At 30.8% G+C, this 15,043-nt stretch overlaps 3 protein-coding genes across 6 annotated transcripts; 1 reads left to right on the top strand and 2 right to left on the bottom strand.

Moving 5' to 3' along the window:
• Window positions 1-1,070: 1,070 nt before the first annotated feature.
• Window positions 1,071-8,322, bottom strand: LOC130896968 (insulin-like growth factor-binding protein complex acid labile subunit). Of its 4 annotated transcripts, none has more exons than XM_057805412.1 (2): window positions 8,011-8,318; window positions 1,071-2,243 (listed from the first exon to the last, which is right to left on the bottom strand). In XM_057805412.1, exon 2 carries the CDS (start codon window positions 2,232-2,234, stop codon window positions 1,128-1,130), a length of 1,107 nt encoding a protein of 368 aa, XP_057661395.1. In that variant the 5' UTR covers window positions 2,235-2,243; window positions 8,011-8,318; the 3' UTR covers window positions 1,071-1,127. The 4 variants fall into 4 exon arrangements, 3 of the variants coding, with proteins under 3 accessions (XP_057661395.1, XP_057661396.1, XP_057661397.1); XM_057805413.1 differs by lacking the exon at window positions 8,011-8,318 and adding an exon at window positions 5,077-5,179; XM_057805414.1 differs by lacking the exon at window positions 8,011-8,318 and adding an exon at window positions 4,836-4,967.
• Window positions 8,323-8,642: 320 nt separating this feature from the next.
• LOC130897194 (mitochondrial import inner membrane translocase subunit Tim9) lies at window positions 8,643-9,863 on the top strand. The gene is made up of 3 exons (XM_057805926.1): window positions 8,643-8,883; window positions 8,938-9,033; window positions 9,648-9,863. Exons 1-3 carry the CDS (start codon window positions 8,821-8,823, stop codon window positions 9,783-9,785), a joined length of 297 nt encoding a protein of 98 aa, XP_057661909.1. The 5' UTR covers window positions 8,643-8,820; the 3' UTR covers window positions 9,786-9,863.
• On the bottom strand, window positions 9,795-14,310 carry LOC130897193 (ras-related protein Rab-38-like). Its single transcript, XM_057805925.1, has 6 exons — window positions 14,025-14,310; window positions 12,993-13,025; window positions 12,222-12,375; window positions 11,860-11,920; window positions 10,766-10,946; window positions 9,795-10,041 (listed from the first exon to the last, which is right to left on the bottom strand). The coding sequence occupies exons 1-6, from the start codon at window positions 14,146-14,148 to the stop codon at window positions 9,905-9,907; spliced, it is 690 nt and encodes a 229-aa protein (XP_057661908.1). The 5' UTR covers window positions 14,149-14,310; the 3' UTR covers window positions 9,795-9,904.
• Between the last annotated feature and the right edge of the window lie 733 nt (window positions 14,311-15,043).

Below are 15,043 nucleotides of genomic sequence, written 5' to 3'. Positions count from 1 at the left end.
GTTTTTTCATATACCAACTGTCGATATAGTAGTATTACATATATGGTTACGGCCCACTTGACCAAGCTCCCATATCTGCTCTCTCTATAATTAATATTAACTCTGTGGTTTTTATACAATAGCCAAATATCTTATATGCTGAATTTTTCTATCTAGAGCACGTTATACAGAGTTAAGTGAAACAAATATCAACAAAAGGAAAATTTGAACGTTGCCAGATTTTGAAAGTAGTAAGAGAATTGAGGAAATGTGGAACAATTAGGTTAAATAGTATAGTTGAAATATGCATTTTATCTGAGTTGATTCTCTCGTAAAGATTTCAATTACGTTTTTTATGCTTACAGCAAATAAAAATATTTTATCTTTTCTTTTATATTGATAATATATAACAAACTTCGAAAATTTCATTTGAACAAAAACTCAATTGTTTTGGTAATTGTGAATATTCGTAATCATTTTAATCTTAAATAAGTTTTCCGTAATAATATTAGCAAAAATTCAAATATAAACAAAAAATTTGATGGTTTACAACCTTGTATAATTAAGCACTTAATTGTCAGTTGTCATTCATAGATCTTCAATCTGAACAAGAGGAGTATCTCTAAAAACAGAAAAGTGTTCAGCTGTATACGATAAATAACAGTTCCAAAACCTTTTCTACACCAGAGTGGTGCTGGTGTAGACAAAGGGTATTGTACATGTAAATGTATAATAGTAATTGTAGACGAATTGAAGTATGTCGACTTAAAAATATATCCTTTTTGAATCAATGAGTTTATTATTAAAAATTGCAATGACTCTATGCAAAATAATATAAATATAACCTAAAATAAATTTACTCTGATGCTAATGTGGCGCCACACATTTCGACGGAAACTCCATAGTATTAACCATGTCACCATCATTTATTCTCTCAATATTGACTTGAAACAAAATAGTTTAGACCTTTTTTCTTCTTTTTTATAAAATCATAGAATCGTAAGGGTTACGATTACTAAGAAAACAATCTTTTCAAACGAACTTCGACAAAAACGAGAATATAATATATATTTAAAAAAAAAATCAAGATATAGAAAAGAATAAACCTTTATTTTTTTCAAATACATGTTAAAAAAATAAATGGCATTTCAAGCACAATAAGCAATTGAAAGTTTGGCTTGATCTGAAGCTTTTTTATAAAATTTCTGTTTATCTGTGTATTCATCGACGTCTTCCTCAACGCAAACTACACCGTTGATATTCTGCACGTCGTAATACCCATTCCGGGTATCAATATTAACCTTTTTCTCTTTAAAATACTGAATGACGTTCATCAACAAAGCGCAGTCGTAGATGTTATTTTCCAAACTAATATACTTTAAAGTGGGGACTGAGGAATATATAAGATGAGCATCTAAATAATAAATATTGTTACCTTGGATATCCAATCTTAAAAGTCGTTGCATTGGTAAAAATTCAGTACCATCGATGGTTGTTATGGAATTATTCGCTAGTATTAAAGTAGATAGATCGTTCAACCCTGAGAACGTCCCCATGGGAAATCTTTGTAACTTATTATTAGCTAAATTTAAAAAACTCAAATCCTTCATATTCCTGAACGTTCCTATTGGTAAATAACACAACTCATTGTTATCTAGTTCTAGATATTCAGTCGATTCTAGACCGTAAAACGAGTCGTAATTCACTTTTTTAATTTTATTATTAGACAAAATGAGATTAGTTATAATAAGAACGTCTTCGAAAACTTTATCGGGGATTTCTTGTATCAAATTATCAGCTACGGAAAAATAAGTAACTTCTAAATCTTTCACGAACCCCGGGGTTAAATTTTCGATTAAATTATTGGTTAAATCGATTTCATAAACTTGTCTCAAGCCGGCGAAAGCACCGGACTCCACGGTGGATACCTCGTTGTTTTGGAAATAAATATTTTGCACGTTGCCTAAATGTTTGAAAGCTGAAGTTTGTATAGTGTGCAATTCGCTATTTGATATGTTTATTGATAAAAGCACGTTATCACTAACAAAAGTTGACGAAGCAAATACTTTTATGTTACATTTTTGACACTGGAGGTTCTTGTTGCCGTAATACATTTTGTTCGGGAATACAGTAGAGACGTTTTGGCATATTAAATTCGTTTCGTCGCTAGTGTCGATTATGCAAATTGGTTCAGCTTGTGAAAACGCTACCCATGTTACGGCAATCAAAATCGGTATTATTGTTATTAGATTCATATTTGGAATCTGAAAAAAATTATAAAAAAAAATCATACTATAAACAGGTAAATGAATTTATTAAAAAAAATTACAAAAGGGATTCGAAAAAGGGTTCAAATTGATGATTTTGATCAATGCATCGTTTCTCAACGGAGAGGCAGGTCCGGCAAAGCTATTCGTGAAGAGTTTCAAATTCTACTTCAATTGCAGCTCGGAGGTCGGGAAGGGTGCGTGGTCCTCTTGCAAAAACGCGGTCCTTGAGAAGGCCTCGCAAGAAGAAATCACAGGGGGTCAACTCACATGACCGTGCGGGTCATTCAAAGATTCCTCTTTTGCCTATCCATCCATGAAATGATGATCACGAGTGTTGGATCGTTTTGTATTTCACCACGTAAATCTACGAGCTTCTCCTCGGGAATCATGACACGCAGAGCCGAAGAACTTTCGTCCCTTGTAGTGTAATAAAATAGGCAAGACCCTAGTCAAAACACATGAAAAAGAGTGTGTGTTAGATCTTTATTAATGCAGTTCATAACGAAAAAGCACCATGAAGGAAATTTTGCGTTTTGGTCAGATATGGCAACTGCTCATTATGCAAAGTACGTTGTGGGAGCTTCTGCAGTTGATATTTCGTTTAGTGAGAAGTCTAAGAATGATCTTAATGTGCCTCAACTGATGCCAATTGAACGTTTTTGGCGAAATTTGAAACGAAATACATATTCTGCGGATCATCTTGACCACATCCAATCTTCAATCGAAATTATCCTCGTGAAGTGCGTGGAGGAGACGATGGCGAACAGTTAATTCGATAGCGCATGCGTTTTAGCATTCGTCTTAAAGAACGCGACAAAACCAGAGTCAGCGAGAAGTCGCCAGTGCGCTGAACATGAGTAAGTCTGCTGTTTCCAGATTTTACCGTCGTTACCAAGAGACTGGTAACTTTCATCAAAAACGCAGTTTCCTGAAGAAAAAAGTGTCCATCCGAGAGGGATGATCGATTAATTGTCAACACATTGCTAAGAAATCTATCCCTCATTGGTATTAAAGTCCAACAAAAGCTCAGAGAAAGGCGATTTAGTGGCTGTGAGTGGTTGGACAGTCAGAAAAAGACTCAAGGCAGCTAACCTTGAGGTAAAATGATCAGCTACTGGCCCTAAATTAAGCGCAGCCCACCAAGCAGCTTGTCAACGATTTGCCAAAGAACAAGTTAATTGGACTGGGACTCCTTTCTTTATTTAGGCAAAAGCAGTATGTACCTGCATGGTAGCGATAGAAGAGGACGAGTCTACAGAAGACCCGGAGAAAGATTCGCGCAGTGTTGCATAAAAAATCGTGATTTTGGAGGAGGTTCCTGGATGGTATGGGCGGGCATTTCGATGGAATCAAAAACCGAGTTGGTTTTTATAAAAACTGTTATATTTTAATGGCTGCCAACATACTGCAGGTTCAGTACGGCAGTATTTTCAGAATGTCGAAAATGCCTTTATGGATTGGCCAGCGTGTAACCCGGATTTAAATCCTATCGAGAATTTTCGGGAGGAATTTAAGAGTTCGGGCAAGAAATCTTGCACCTGCCACGAAATCGAAACGGCGCTGAATGAAGAACGGGATGGCATCGAAGTAGATCGTGCAAAGAAACTTATTCGAACCATGGAAAAGCGATTGGGAGCTGTTATTAGGACGAGGGAAGGGAACACTAAGTATTGATTGATTATTTTCAAATAAATTATTATTTTGGCGAGTTTAAGCTTGTGTTTTCTTTACTGTTAATTGTAACCCTTTTTCATTGTTTAAGTTTCCTTTTCGTTCTATATTTTTTCATTACCAAAAATTATAAAGTTGAAGCTAATGGCTTTGGGACACTAAAATCAGAAAAAGAATGGAAGCTATAGATTTTTTGCTAGAGACTTTTGACCGCGAGCGTCGATTTTTTCGCACAGGAGTTTAAACAAAATGACAGTTGTATTACATACTACATTGCCACGTTGTAATTTTTCTTTAGTTGTTGGGGTATTTTTTATTAAACTCTCTTAATATTTAGTTATTAACCATTGAATATAATGAATTAATAATATATTTACGATATAAGTGTCAATAATAACGATTTATTTTGTAAGTGAAGAAGTTTCATTCTATAAATTGACTTTTAATAATGATAAAATTGGCAACCTGGCTAGTTCAAATCTACTGATGTTAATATTAACAAAAATGTGTATATCTTAATGTTAATAAATTATAATACTTATTATTAAATTGTATATTGTTTATAATAAAACTTGCAATTGCAACTGGTTGAAAAACGCAAAGTTAAAAAAGAAGAAGACGCATTCACTAATAAAATAATCATTATCACTTGTTTAAATAGTGATCTAATTTACTTTTATTACGAGATTAATTAAATAGGTCTTGTAAATATTCATAAAATTTATGCTAAATCATCTTTACAAAGAGATTAGGTTACATAATTTTGTAAATATGTGTTAAACTACTCGATTTAAGTTGAATGAATAAATAATGAATAAAGTACGAAATGAGTTAATGAGATGTTTTGAAAAAATTAATTTTTATATTAATCCAATTTTCTTAGGTGATGTAATAAATATTATAACAAACACTTACTCTTGAAGATTTTCTTTGTATTTTAAGATAAACACCGTTTTTTCAACTTTACAAAATGACACGAAGAACATTAATTAGTGCAAAATCAAATTCCCGACATTTACGCTTCAATTTGACCCATTTTATGTGGACTTAAACGTGTAGGTAGATAGTTTGTAATAGCACAGTTAATTCAACATCATCCAGTTAATTTTTTTATATTGGGCATAATGAAAAATATAAAAAATGTAATTCATCTCACCTCAGTATCAATTTTAATCGGCGAATCGAATAAAAATTTTTTACAATATTGTTTACTAAAGCGAAACTATTAAAACGTTATTGTAGACGATGATCAATTTATAGTTATTCAAAATCATTAATTAATTTTGACAATCGCAGCTTGATCATTCTTTGAAGCGAAAGAATGATACATACATTGGAATTTCCTATAGACTGGTAAAATCCTTCTTCATCAACGATTTTAATATACAGTATGGTACAAATTGAAGAAATGAATTCGTTATTTAGTAAACCGGAGATTTTAAGGAGAAATTCTGAAACCCTGAAACGAGGCAACTAAGAAAATAAATCTTTCGTCCATATCTCAGTAACGGATTCTCTTTTGCGGTCACTGTGATTAGACAACAGTGGAATTTTTGTCTTACAAAAGCCTTGACTGACCAGTTTTGTTACAGGCCAGAAAGACCTTGATCCATTTGGGCAATTGAGAAGTTTTTTTTCACTATCTCTTTATATCGTTTCTTGCAAGCATCTATGGTCTTTTTTTATATCATAAACAAGCGAGTGGTGATTCGAGTGGTGTCTGCAGTGTGGAGGTACCAGTGGATATTGATCTTGAAATTCTATAGGTTGTAGTGTTCGGGAAAGACGTGTCTTGGTAGCTATTTCCACAGGCCTGCACTTGTTTAAAGAAAGAAATCCCGATAAATTAAAGTTCTGGACGTCTGCTGGCGAACTCTGTGTTCATGAGCCACGTCTCTAGGTGGGATCATGTTGGATAGCTCAGAAGAGCATCCAACAAAGTTTCTGGTCAACTCTAGTTCGCCTATAAGTCGATTTTCTCTGTTCTGTATTAAGTCGAGCATTCTAATGGTATGTCGAACTCCAAATGTACGAGCAATGGTTCAAAGATGGTTAAATTTTGGCCATGTAGAGGATAAGAATCTGTTACGGAGTGTATAGCTGTTTTGTCTTAAAGAGGGCTCCAAGTTTTTGTGAAGCTGCCTTAGCTAATTAGGCAACGAGACTATGCCAACCACAACACCCAATATGCGAATTTGCAAATACTGAAAAGTCATTGGAAGTAATACAAACATTTGGCCGATCTATGATGCCAAACTTACATAGTTTAAGTAGATCCTGAATTTGTATTTCCGATTCACACATTGTTGTAATTATTTTGTGATCTGATATTGTAAGAAACAGGTCTAAGAGGCTAACAAAAACACCATCTACATCGGGGACTGTCGATGGTTAATTCTGTTTGAAAAACTCAACCAGCTGACGTGATGAACATTAAAGTCACCAGCGATAATCTGCCTTTGGATGGTTTCATTTCAGGTAATTAATTTTTTCCGCAAAGTTTGTGAATAATTGCCTGTAGCTGGTATCGCTAAGAGGTCGTTGTTTTGAACTACATAACTCGAATTCCGAAGACTCAAGATTCTCTTTTCGCTGGTAAGGTATGGCGTCCATAACGAAGACGGCTAGTCCAAAGTTATACCTGAATGGGGTGTGTAAGTCGAATCCAGGTGAACCTTGAATGTTGTTGAGTTCACTTTCATCTCTGCTAGAGCCAGAATATGAGATTTCTTTGACTGCAGATCTTGGTGTACAACGTTTATATTCGTGTTAAAACCTCGTGTGTTGTATAAATCTACTTTAATGATATTTTTGCCTGATAGACACTCCAGACCAGCCTCCACCCGGAGACCCGAACGGGAGGCTATTTCAACTCAACTCAATATTTTGATCTAGAAGGTGCCACCATGCTTTTTTCACAATGAAGAACGGACGTATCGGCACAGTGACGAAACTTGCAACAGAGACAATTCACGTTGCCTAGATCGGATGCGGTGGTTTCTCACCAAGTGATACGAATGGACTACACATTGAAATGTAATAACTTCTGTGTCCTCTGTACGATATAGTCGAATTGAATATTTAAATGATACAAGAATTATTTTATCTTCGTTAATAAAATGAATAAAACTTATTTTCTTTTTTGCTCTGACTAAACACGAAATTTCATTCAAGGTGTAGTTGTTTATTGTAAATATTTTTCCTGGTACTTTTAGCTGAGTTTACTCATCAAATAAATGTGAATCACTAATTAAAAAACTCATTTTATTGAATTTTACTGTCACCTTAATGAATACTTTTTATAAGCCTGAGGCATGAATCAAATAGTACAGTCAGTATTTTTATCAAAAAATCCTTACAAGATGCTATGAACAATTTATGTGTGAAACAATGTTATTTACAGTTAATTTAATAGGTTTGTCTGTCTTAACAAGTTCACGCTTCAAGAAAGAGTTTTCTTTGTTAGATCGTATCTGCATGATATGCAATTGAATGCAATCAGGATAATCCGCAGTTCCAGCGTTCCATTTTGTGGTCGAATGAAGCAACCTTTAAGCTGAACGGTATCGTTAACTGGCATTACTGCCTGTACTGGAACGACCAGAATCCTCACGACTTCATTGAAGAAGAATCAATCCTGTCTGGAGCGTGTGTGTGGGAATGTATCCATGCGAGAGGTCTCGTGGGTCCGTGACGGGCCAAAGTTATCTGGAAATGCTCGAAGATCTACGTGAGAAAATGGACATCGATCCAACACTCACGAGGGAGTATTTTAATGTCCATTTTGAGGCATGTATAGGCAGACGAGGATTCTTTGAGTGACCCGCACGGTCATGTGACCTGACACTCTGTTAGTTCTTTCTGTGGGGCCTTGTCAAGAATCGCGTTTTTGCAAGAGTCTACGCACTTTTCCTGACCTCCGAAATGCAATTGAAGAAGAATTTGAAACACTTCGCAGACAGCCCGACACTACCCACCCTTTTATGTTCCACATATTTATGATTATTTAAACACAGGTAACATAGTGTAAGCGGTAGAAAGGTATATAATAATCAAATTTGTAATTTACTTTCAAATCAATTATACTTACATGTATTTATAAATCATTAAAAATAATTATTTTATTATACACCGTGTGGTTTTACACACATTCGTAACAAACTCGAATAAAACTTTTTCCCAGGACAATTTCCTTTAATGGCGACGATGTGTTTTCCTTTTTGAAGCAGAGTACCATTATGCATTTCAAATAAAGTATCACTTCTAACAATATAACCGCAATGGAACATATTTGATGTTATGCAAATAATTAGCAACACCATCAACGTTTTACTCAACATTTTTACGAAATTTAAAAAATACTTCGTGTATTATTCCATATTCAATAAATATATCAACAGAAGTCAAAGTTTATCATATTGGTCTTTTAATTATTATCAGGGATGGATTAAGCCGATAATACATACAATTAGCAAAAATATTGATTAAATTTAACAACTATAGTATTTTATTTATAAAAATGTGTCTAAATATATAAATATTCATAAAAGTAGTTATCAATATTGTTGAACAAATCTTAAAAAAGAAGAATCCTCTACTGATTTTATATATCTATAACTATTTATAACTTGAAGTAAAAGAAGATTTATTTGAACAATAACTCCCACGGAATTAAGCCACTTAACTCAATGGTTACCACAATTACAGTTCGAGCAATTCAGAATGATTTACACTTCTATGGCTAGAGTAATAAAATAAAAATTATCTATGGATCGACCTTGTCCATCGATCTAAACACCAAGTAGCTCAACTGATTTTAGTGGTGATATAACCTCACATAATTCCATCATATTTTCTCGATTTTATCCAAATAGCATTACATATTGAATAATTAATAAAAATGAGCGTACCTTTACCTCCCGGAACTGGAATCGAGAATATTGATGGTGACCAAATTAAAACAGTAAGAACTACACGAATTTGAAGTGTTCAAAATTCATATGTATTACATTTTCAGTTTAAAGAATTTCTCATATCTTACAATAAACTAACCGAGCTGTGTTTTACTGATTGTATTGTAGACTTTTCATCAAGAACCATAAAAGGCAAAGAAGTAAGTATAAATACGAATATCAATATTATATATCTATTAACTTCAAAAATTTATTTTAAAGATTAGTTGATAATGAATTAAAATGTCATTATTTGTTTATAAAAAGGTACTTAGTTGCTCTTATATTGAAACTATTTTGTGTAATTTATGTCGTTTAATATCTTGTAGAGCTTTGGTTTATAGTAAAAGATTCTAATGTGATTTTTTAAATAAAATTTGATTTTGTTGGAGAAAACTAATTTCATAGTCCTATGTGAAGGTTTTTATTCAGTTTGAACGTTAACAAATGTTAATTTCTTAAAGTATTTTTTTCTGGTTTTTGTAGCATTTAGTTATTATTCGGTTGATTCCTACAATCGTTTTATTATTTATTTTTCTTGTTTTATTTTTTGAAATTATAACTTTTGAGAAAAAATTCATTTATAACTCGAAAATTGAAGAATTTTGTAGGTTTTTGATTGTGAAACATGATTTATGTCATATAAATCACATTGTAAAATTTGAAAATAAGGGAAACTTCTTTAATGAGGTCATGTTGATATTTCTTTTTGAATCTTATAATTTGACTATATAAGTGTATTTTTTGAAAATATGCCAATTTGATGTATTTTTAGGAAAAATGCGCACTAAACTGTATGGAGAAATTTCTGAAAGTAAACCAAAGAATATCACAGCGTTTTCAAGAATTCCAAGTTTTAGCTAACGAAAGCGCCATAGCGGCCGCTCAAAAAATGGAAAAAAGTGCAGGATAAATAAATGTCAATATTGTAAAGAATTTTATTTATGTAGTTATTAAATAACAAGTTTTTTGTTTGTTTTTTTTAAATAAATCATAAAAAATATTGCAATTAACATTTAAAGAGATTCATATTTAACTACAGCATTTGTCCCGTTTAAGTACCTCAGAATTTTCACTCAAACTGATTATATCTTCGTCAGTCATTAACGAACATTGTAAATTCCTGTGATTCGTTATAGCTGCGTTAGTCAGTTTGATCATAGCTTCGTCTAAAAATATTAAAAAGTTATAGACGGTTCATCTTGTTATGATGAATAGTATCAAATAAAATATCAATGCCCGGATTGAGAATATTGAAAACTTTATTAATTTTAAAAAAACTTATAATAACATTATCTATAGACTATGAAAAACTTTTTAAAATCATTTCATTACAATCTTATACCATATTCAATAAATATTATATCGAAATTCCATTGTTTACTCAAGAAGTAACAGACAATATTTATAGGAAAGAAGAATATGACTATCAGATGGCCATAGATAATTATTATTAGTATAGAAGTCTCGGTATCCTTGTGATAAAATTCACGTTATTCTTCATAAGGACAATTGTTGTTGCAGTGATTTATATATAATTTGTAATTATAATTTTTTTAATACATCTAAATATGAATTTCATCTGTTATTCAAGAAAATTTTGTTTAAGATTATTTTTTATCAAGTTATTGACCTTACTTTTTATAGCTAATTCTGTACATATATTTCACTATAAAACTTGACTCAATTTATATAAAATATGATTAAGACCAAATTGTCAGATTTTAAAATAATATTGTGATTAGAGAAACTGCAATGTTCATAAACTCTGCTATTTATAACATAATTAGATCATTATATATACCGCATGTTCCTTCTGAAGTTTTTTCTTCCACATTTCGTTAGTTGCTTGTAGTAACCTCCAAAAAAGGAGGACTATGATTATATACTTACCTATATTAATATCGTATTTGGCAGATGTGGTATACCAAGCTAAAATATCGTTTTTTCGACAGAACTCATCGATTTCTGGCGGTAATGTATTCGTAGTTATGTCACCTTTATTTGCTAATATTACTATAGGTATTGATTTTCCCCCGGGCATATGAATTTTTTTTCTCAAATCCAAAAGCCACTGAAAATTTTAGTAAAAAAAGATAATCCTAGTAAATAAACTTTTTATTTGAATTTTGTGTTTCACGATTTATTTTCTAGAGTATTCAGTAGTTTAGTACAAAATTTTGTACCCGTTTGAAACAAATATTTTTAAAATTTGCCCTGTATGTAAAATAACTTACTTATGTCATTATTTTAAAACATCAAAATAGTATGAGTGTTTGAGTAATTTAGTAATTACAATCATCAGAAGAAAAAATTTCGTAACCAAAAATAGTTTCTACCTTAAGGAAGTTAATTCTTAAAAAAATATATCTTGATGAAAATTCTTGTATATAGTTATAAATAATATGGTTATTTAATATTATCTCTAATAAAGCAACAATTCAACTTTGAAATTTACAGCTCAAAACACTGTAATTTATTTTAATAAACATGATAGTTTTTTGTAGGTTATGATATGGAACTGATCATAATTAAATATAAAACACTTCATTTAAGAAGCAAATATACATATATTTTAAAGTAAAAAACGACTCACTCTTTATTAAATATCTACTGTTTAATTTATAATTGTTGTTAATTAAATGTGTTATTAATTTTGGTTAATATGAAGATTTATATAGGTGGCGCCACATTATACGTTTGTGGGTTATCATTAGCAGAATTGGAAGATGGCTTCTACTAATTTATCGAGTTGCTTGATGCCAAGTTCACTTTTATTTCAAGAATTTTTGAGAATAAATATTTTAAATATAATTGTTCCACAAAATTAATACAATAGTAATTATTATTTAAATTACTAAACAGTGAGATAAATAAAAAAAATTAAATCGATATTGTGAATTGAATTGAATAAATCTCCTCGATTGTTGATTAGAAAGAATTTTTTTTTATTATTTTAAATGCGCATTTTAATTACATTTTCTTACCTTGTTTACAGAATTGAATGTTTCAGGGCGTGTTAAATCAAAAACTATCGCAGCTGCTACCCTAAAAATTTATTTAATAATAGTATTTTTAGCGGAATTGTGAAGCAAAAAATATTAACGAGGTTTATTCATTCAGTTTTTCGCTACACATTTTTTTCTGAAAACTTTTTTTGTAAATAACTAGAGAAAAATTTCCACATTTACAAACAGCTACACAAAATACAAATTCGCGTTCATTTTTTTGCCAGTGACTTGCAATTGCAGGGGTGTCGCCTGAGTCGATTTTTTTTCTCATATTATGTTATAAACGTAGAGAACTTCTAGAAAATGTAGCAAATAATTTTTGGAGATATTGAACTTACGCGTGTCTATAAAAAACACTCAATAGACTTCCGAATCGTTCATGGCCTGCAATATCCCAAACGTGTAAATTAATTCGGGTGTTTTCATCCCATTCTAACGTTTTTACAGCAAAATCTGCTCCAATGGTGATTTTATATTGTGTTGAAAATTCACCTGAAATGTTCCATTCTTACGTAAATTTCTTAAAACATCATAATTTTCTGTTTTAATTACTAATTATTCCACCTTACAAACTGTCTCTGATGTATCCAAGGTTAAAATGGCTGGCGTCATATGTTGATACTTTCCCTAACTAGTTCTAGTAAAATTCAATATATTCGTTACAAGGGGAGACCCAAAAGAAATTATTGACTGTAAAGTATCGAAATCTATAATAAAAATATAATAGGACGGTTGAATTCAGTTTGTAGGTGTTGTTTGTACTAGATTCGGTAAAAAATTGAGTTGTTGACATTGCTCATCATATTATTAAAATTTTCACGAAATTTTTTTTATATAATCGTGAGTTTTCGTTCTGATATATAGTAAAAAAATATAACTTCTATTATATATTAAGAATAATAGAAAAATGGCACAGATACAATCATTTTGTTTTTTTATTGGAAAAGTTAATGTTTTTCTAAGAAAACTGATGAAGGTCAAGCGCGAGTTCATTCCTTTATTCACCCAGTTATCGATTTGGAAGTAAACTATTCGAAGAATGCGATGTAATATTGATCAGCGGAATTCATAACGAGTTTAGTAGTTTTAGGTGAGATTAATTTTCTTACCTTCGGTATATCTCCCAATAATTGATGTTTTGCCTGAAAAATATTGGATAACTTTTTGAAAATACATATAGTGCATTCATAAATTAGTTATTATTTCATTAAATGAGATTATTAGAAAATATAATATTACGATAATTTTTTTTGTAACACAACATGGAAGTCCACTTCTAGGACTTCTATTTTGGGTTGTATATCACGGGTTAAAAAGCGATACATTCGAAAATTGAAGACATATATATAAAAAGCTCTATGTATAGCCGATAAAAAGATAGTAATAAAGAAAATTTGAGTTGAACTTACAATTAAAAATCACTTTTAGAATCTGTATTTAAAAAATTAGAAAAGACAAAAATTTCACGGTGTATGAATAAAATTATTCTGAAACAATGGAACGAACGTTGTAAAAAAGTTCTATGTCTAGTTATTCGGGCGACATAAATGAGGTTATAGTATTATGTCATTTTTCAATATTCAAAAATTGGAATTCAACTTATAGGATCTGTATTTCAAAAATTAGAAATAATGAAAATTTCACAATTCATAGATCATACCATCATGAAAAGATTCAGCTTTGTAAAATATGTGGGAAAAAGTTAGGGGACCACGACTAATTTTTATAAATCCAAAAAATAATGTTAAATTAAATATTCATTATTTTCTACAACAATTTTAATAAAGATATAAAAAACTCACAGTTCATAACAGCTTATATCTCCAATCTATAATCTACAGGGTTCAGTAGATAGCAAAAAAGAAAATTAATTCCCACATTAATTTTTTCATCTTATTTTTCACTGTATAGACATTTGAAGTTGCATATGATAAAGTTTTAGATTGAGATTATAAAAAAAACGGTGCTGTTGTTATGGGTCGTCCTGTATATTAAATAATAGTAAACAACGATTTATTCCTAGAATTTTTGAAAATACTTCATCCCAAATTAAATTTAGTCATTGATTTCGAAATAGATTATAAAAATAACGAAAAAAATGTAATTTCAAAATAAAACAAACAAAATACAATTCTACTTACCGACACCGAAGTCACCTATAACAATAATTTTAAAATTCAATTCTTGTTTATGTAAATTATTTTCTCGAATCGTCTCGTTGATTTTTATTATATCCTCTCGCGTCAAACCATTTCTTCCGTTCATATTAACCACCTGATACCGAAGTTAAAAAAAAACAGCAACACTTCAGAAAAAATTTTGCTATGATTATTGAAAAAAAATTTCGCAATCCTCGTCACGCATCCCACATTATCATCATCACGAGTGACGAAATTCTTTTGTTGATACAATAGACAGAGAACAAACTCGCGCTAATGATGATAACAATCAAAGTTTATTAGATTAGATTAATAATTTTCAAGTACAAGACACAGAGCCATCTGTGAATAGTTAAAATAAATAAAACCTATAATTACCATATTAATTCTAATCGAAGGTATAGGACGCTGTAATATTTATTCGTTATATTTTTACAGGCATCTGTAATATAGGAAACTATAAAGTCGATATTTATTCTGTTGGAAAGTAAAGGGCACTGTAATAGATTTATCGTTATTACAGGCATCTGTAATATAGGAAACTATACAGCAGATTGTTACTTATTCTATTGGAAAGTAGAGGGTACTGTGGAAGTTTTTTCGTTATATTTTTACAGGCATCTGTAGTAAAAAAAAGTATAGAATCTTAATATTTAATCTATTCGATACTAGAGGAGGCTGTAATAGTTTTTATTAGTAGTACCATTGTATAAATCCTATTCTTTAGACAATGATAGCACCCTCACATTACGGTGAAGGACGTCGAATGTTCGAAGAAAATTTATTGCAAATTATTAAAAAACACTGATCAAATTTTTGTATGTTTTTTTCTAAAATAAATACAAAAATTCACAAATAAAAATCAATCGAAAACATCAATTATAGAAAGAGTTGACATTTAATTCTTTCATTATACCAGGGTTTATATCAAAACATTGGGTAGAAAAAGGAATGACACAAATTTTTAGTGTTTAATCTATTGGATAATAGAGAGCGTTTAT

The sequence above is a fragment of the Diorhabda carinulata genome, chromosome 8 (genome assembly GCF_026250575.1).
Source record: "Diorhabda carinulata isolate Delta chromosome 8, icDioCari1.1, whole genome shotgun sequence".
Classification (NCBI taxonomy): Eukaryota; Metazoa; Arthropoda; class Insecta; order Coleoptera; family Chrysomelidae; genus Diorhabda; species Diorhabda carinulata.
The sequence above is the reverse complement of the archived record's forward strand: the minus strand, read 5'-3'. Positions and strand labels throughout refer to the sequence as shown.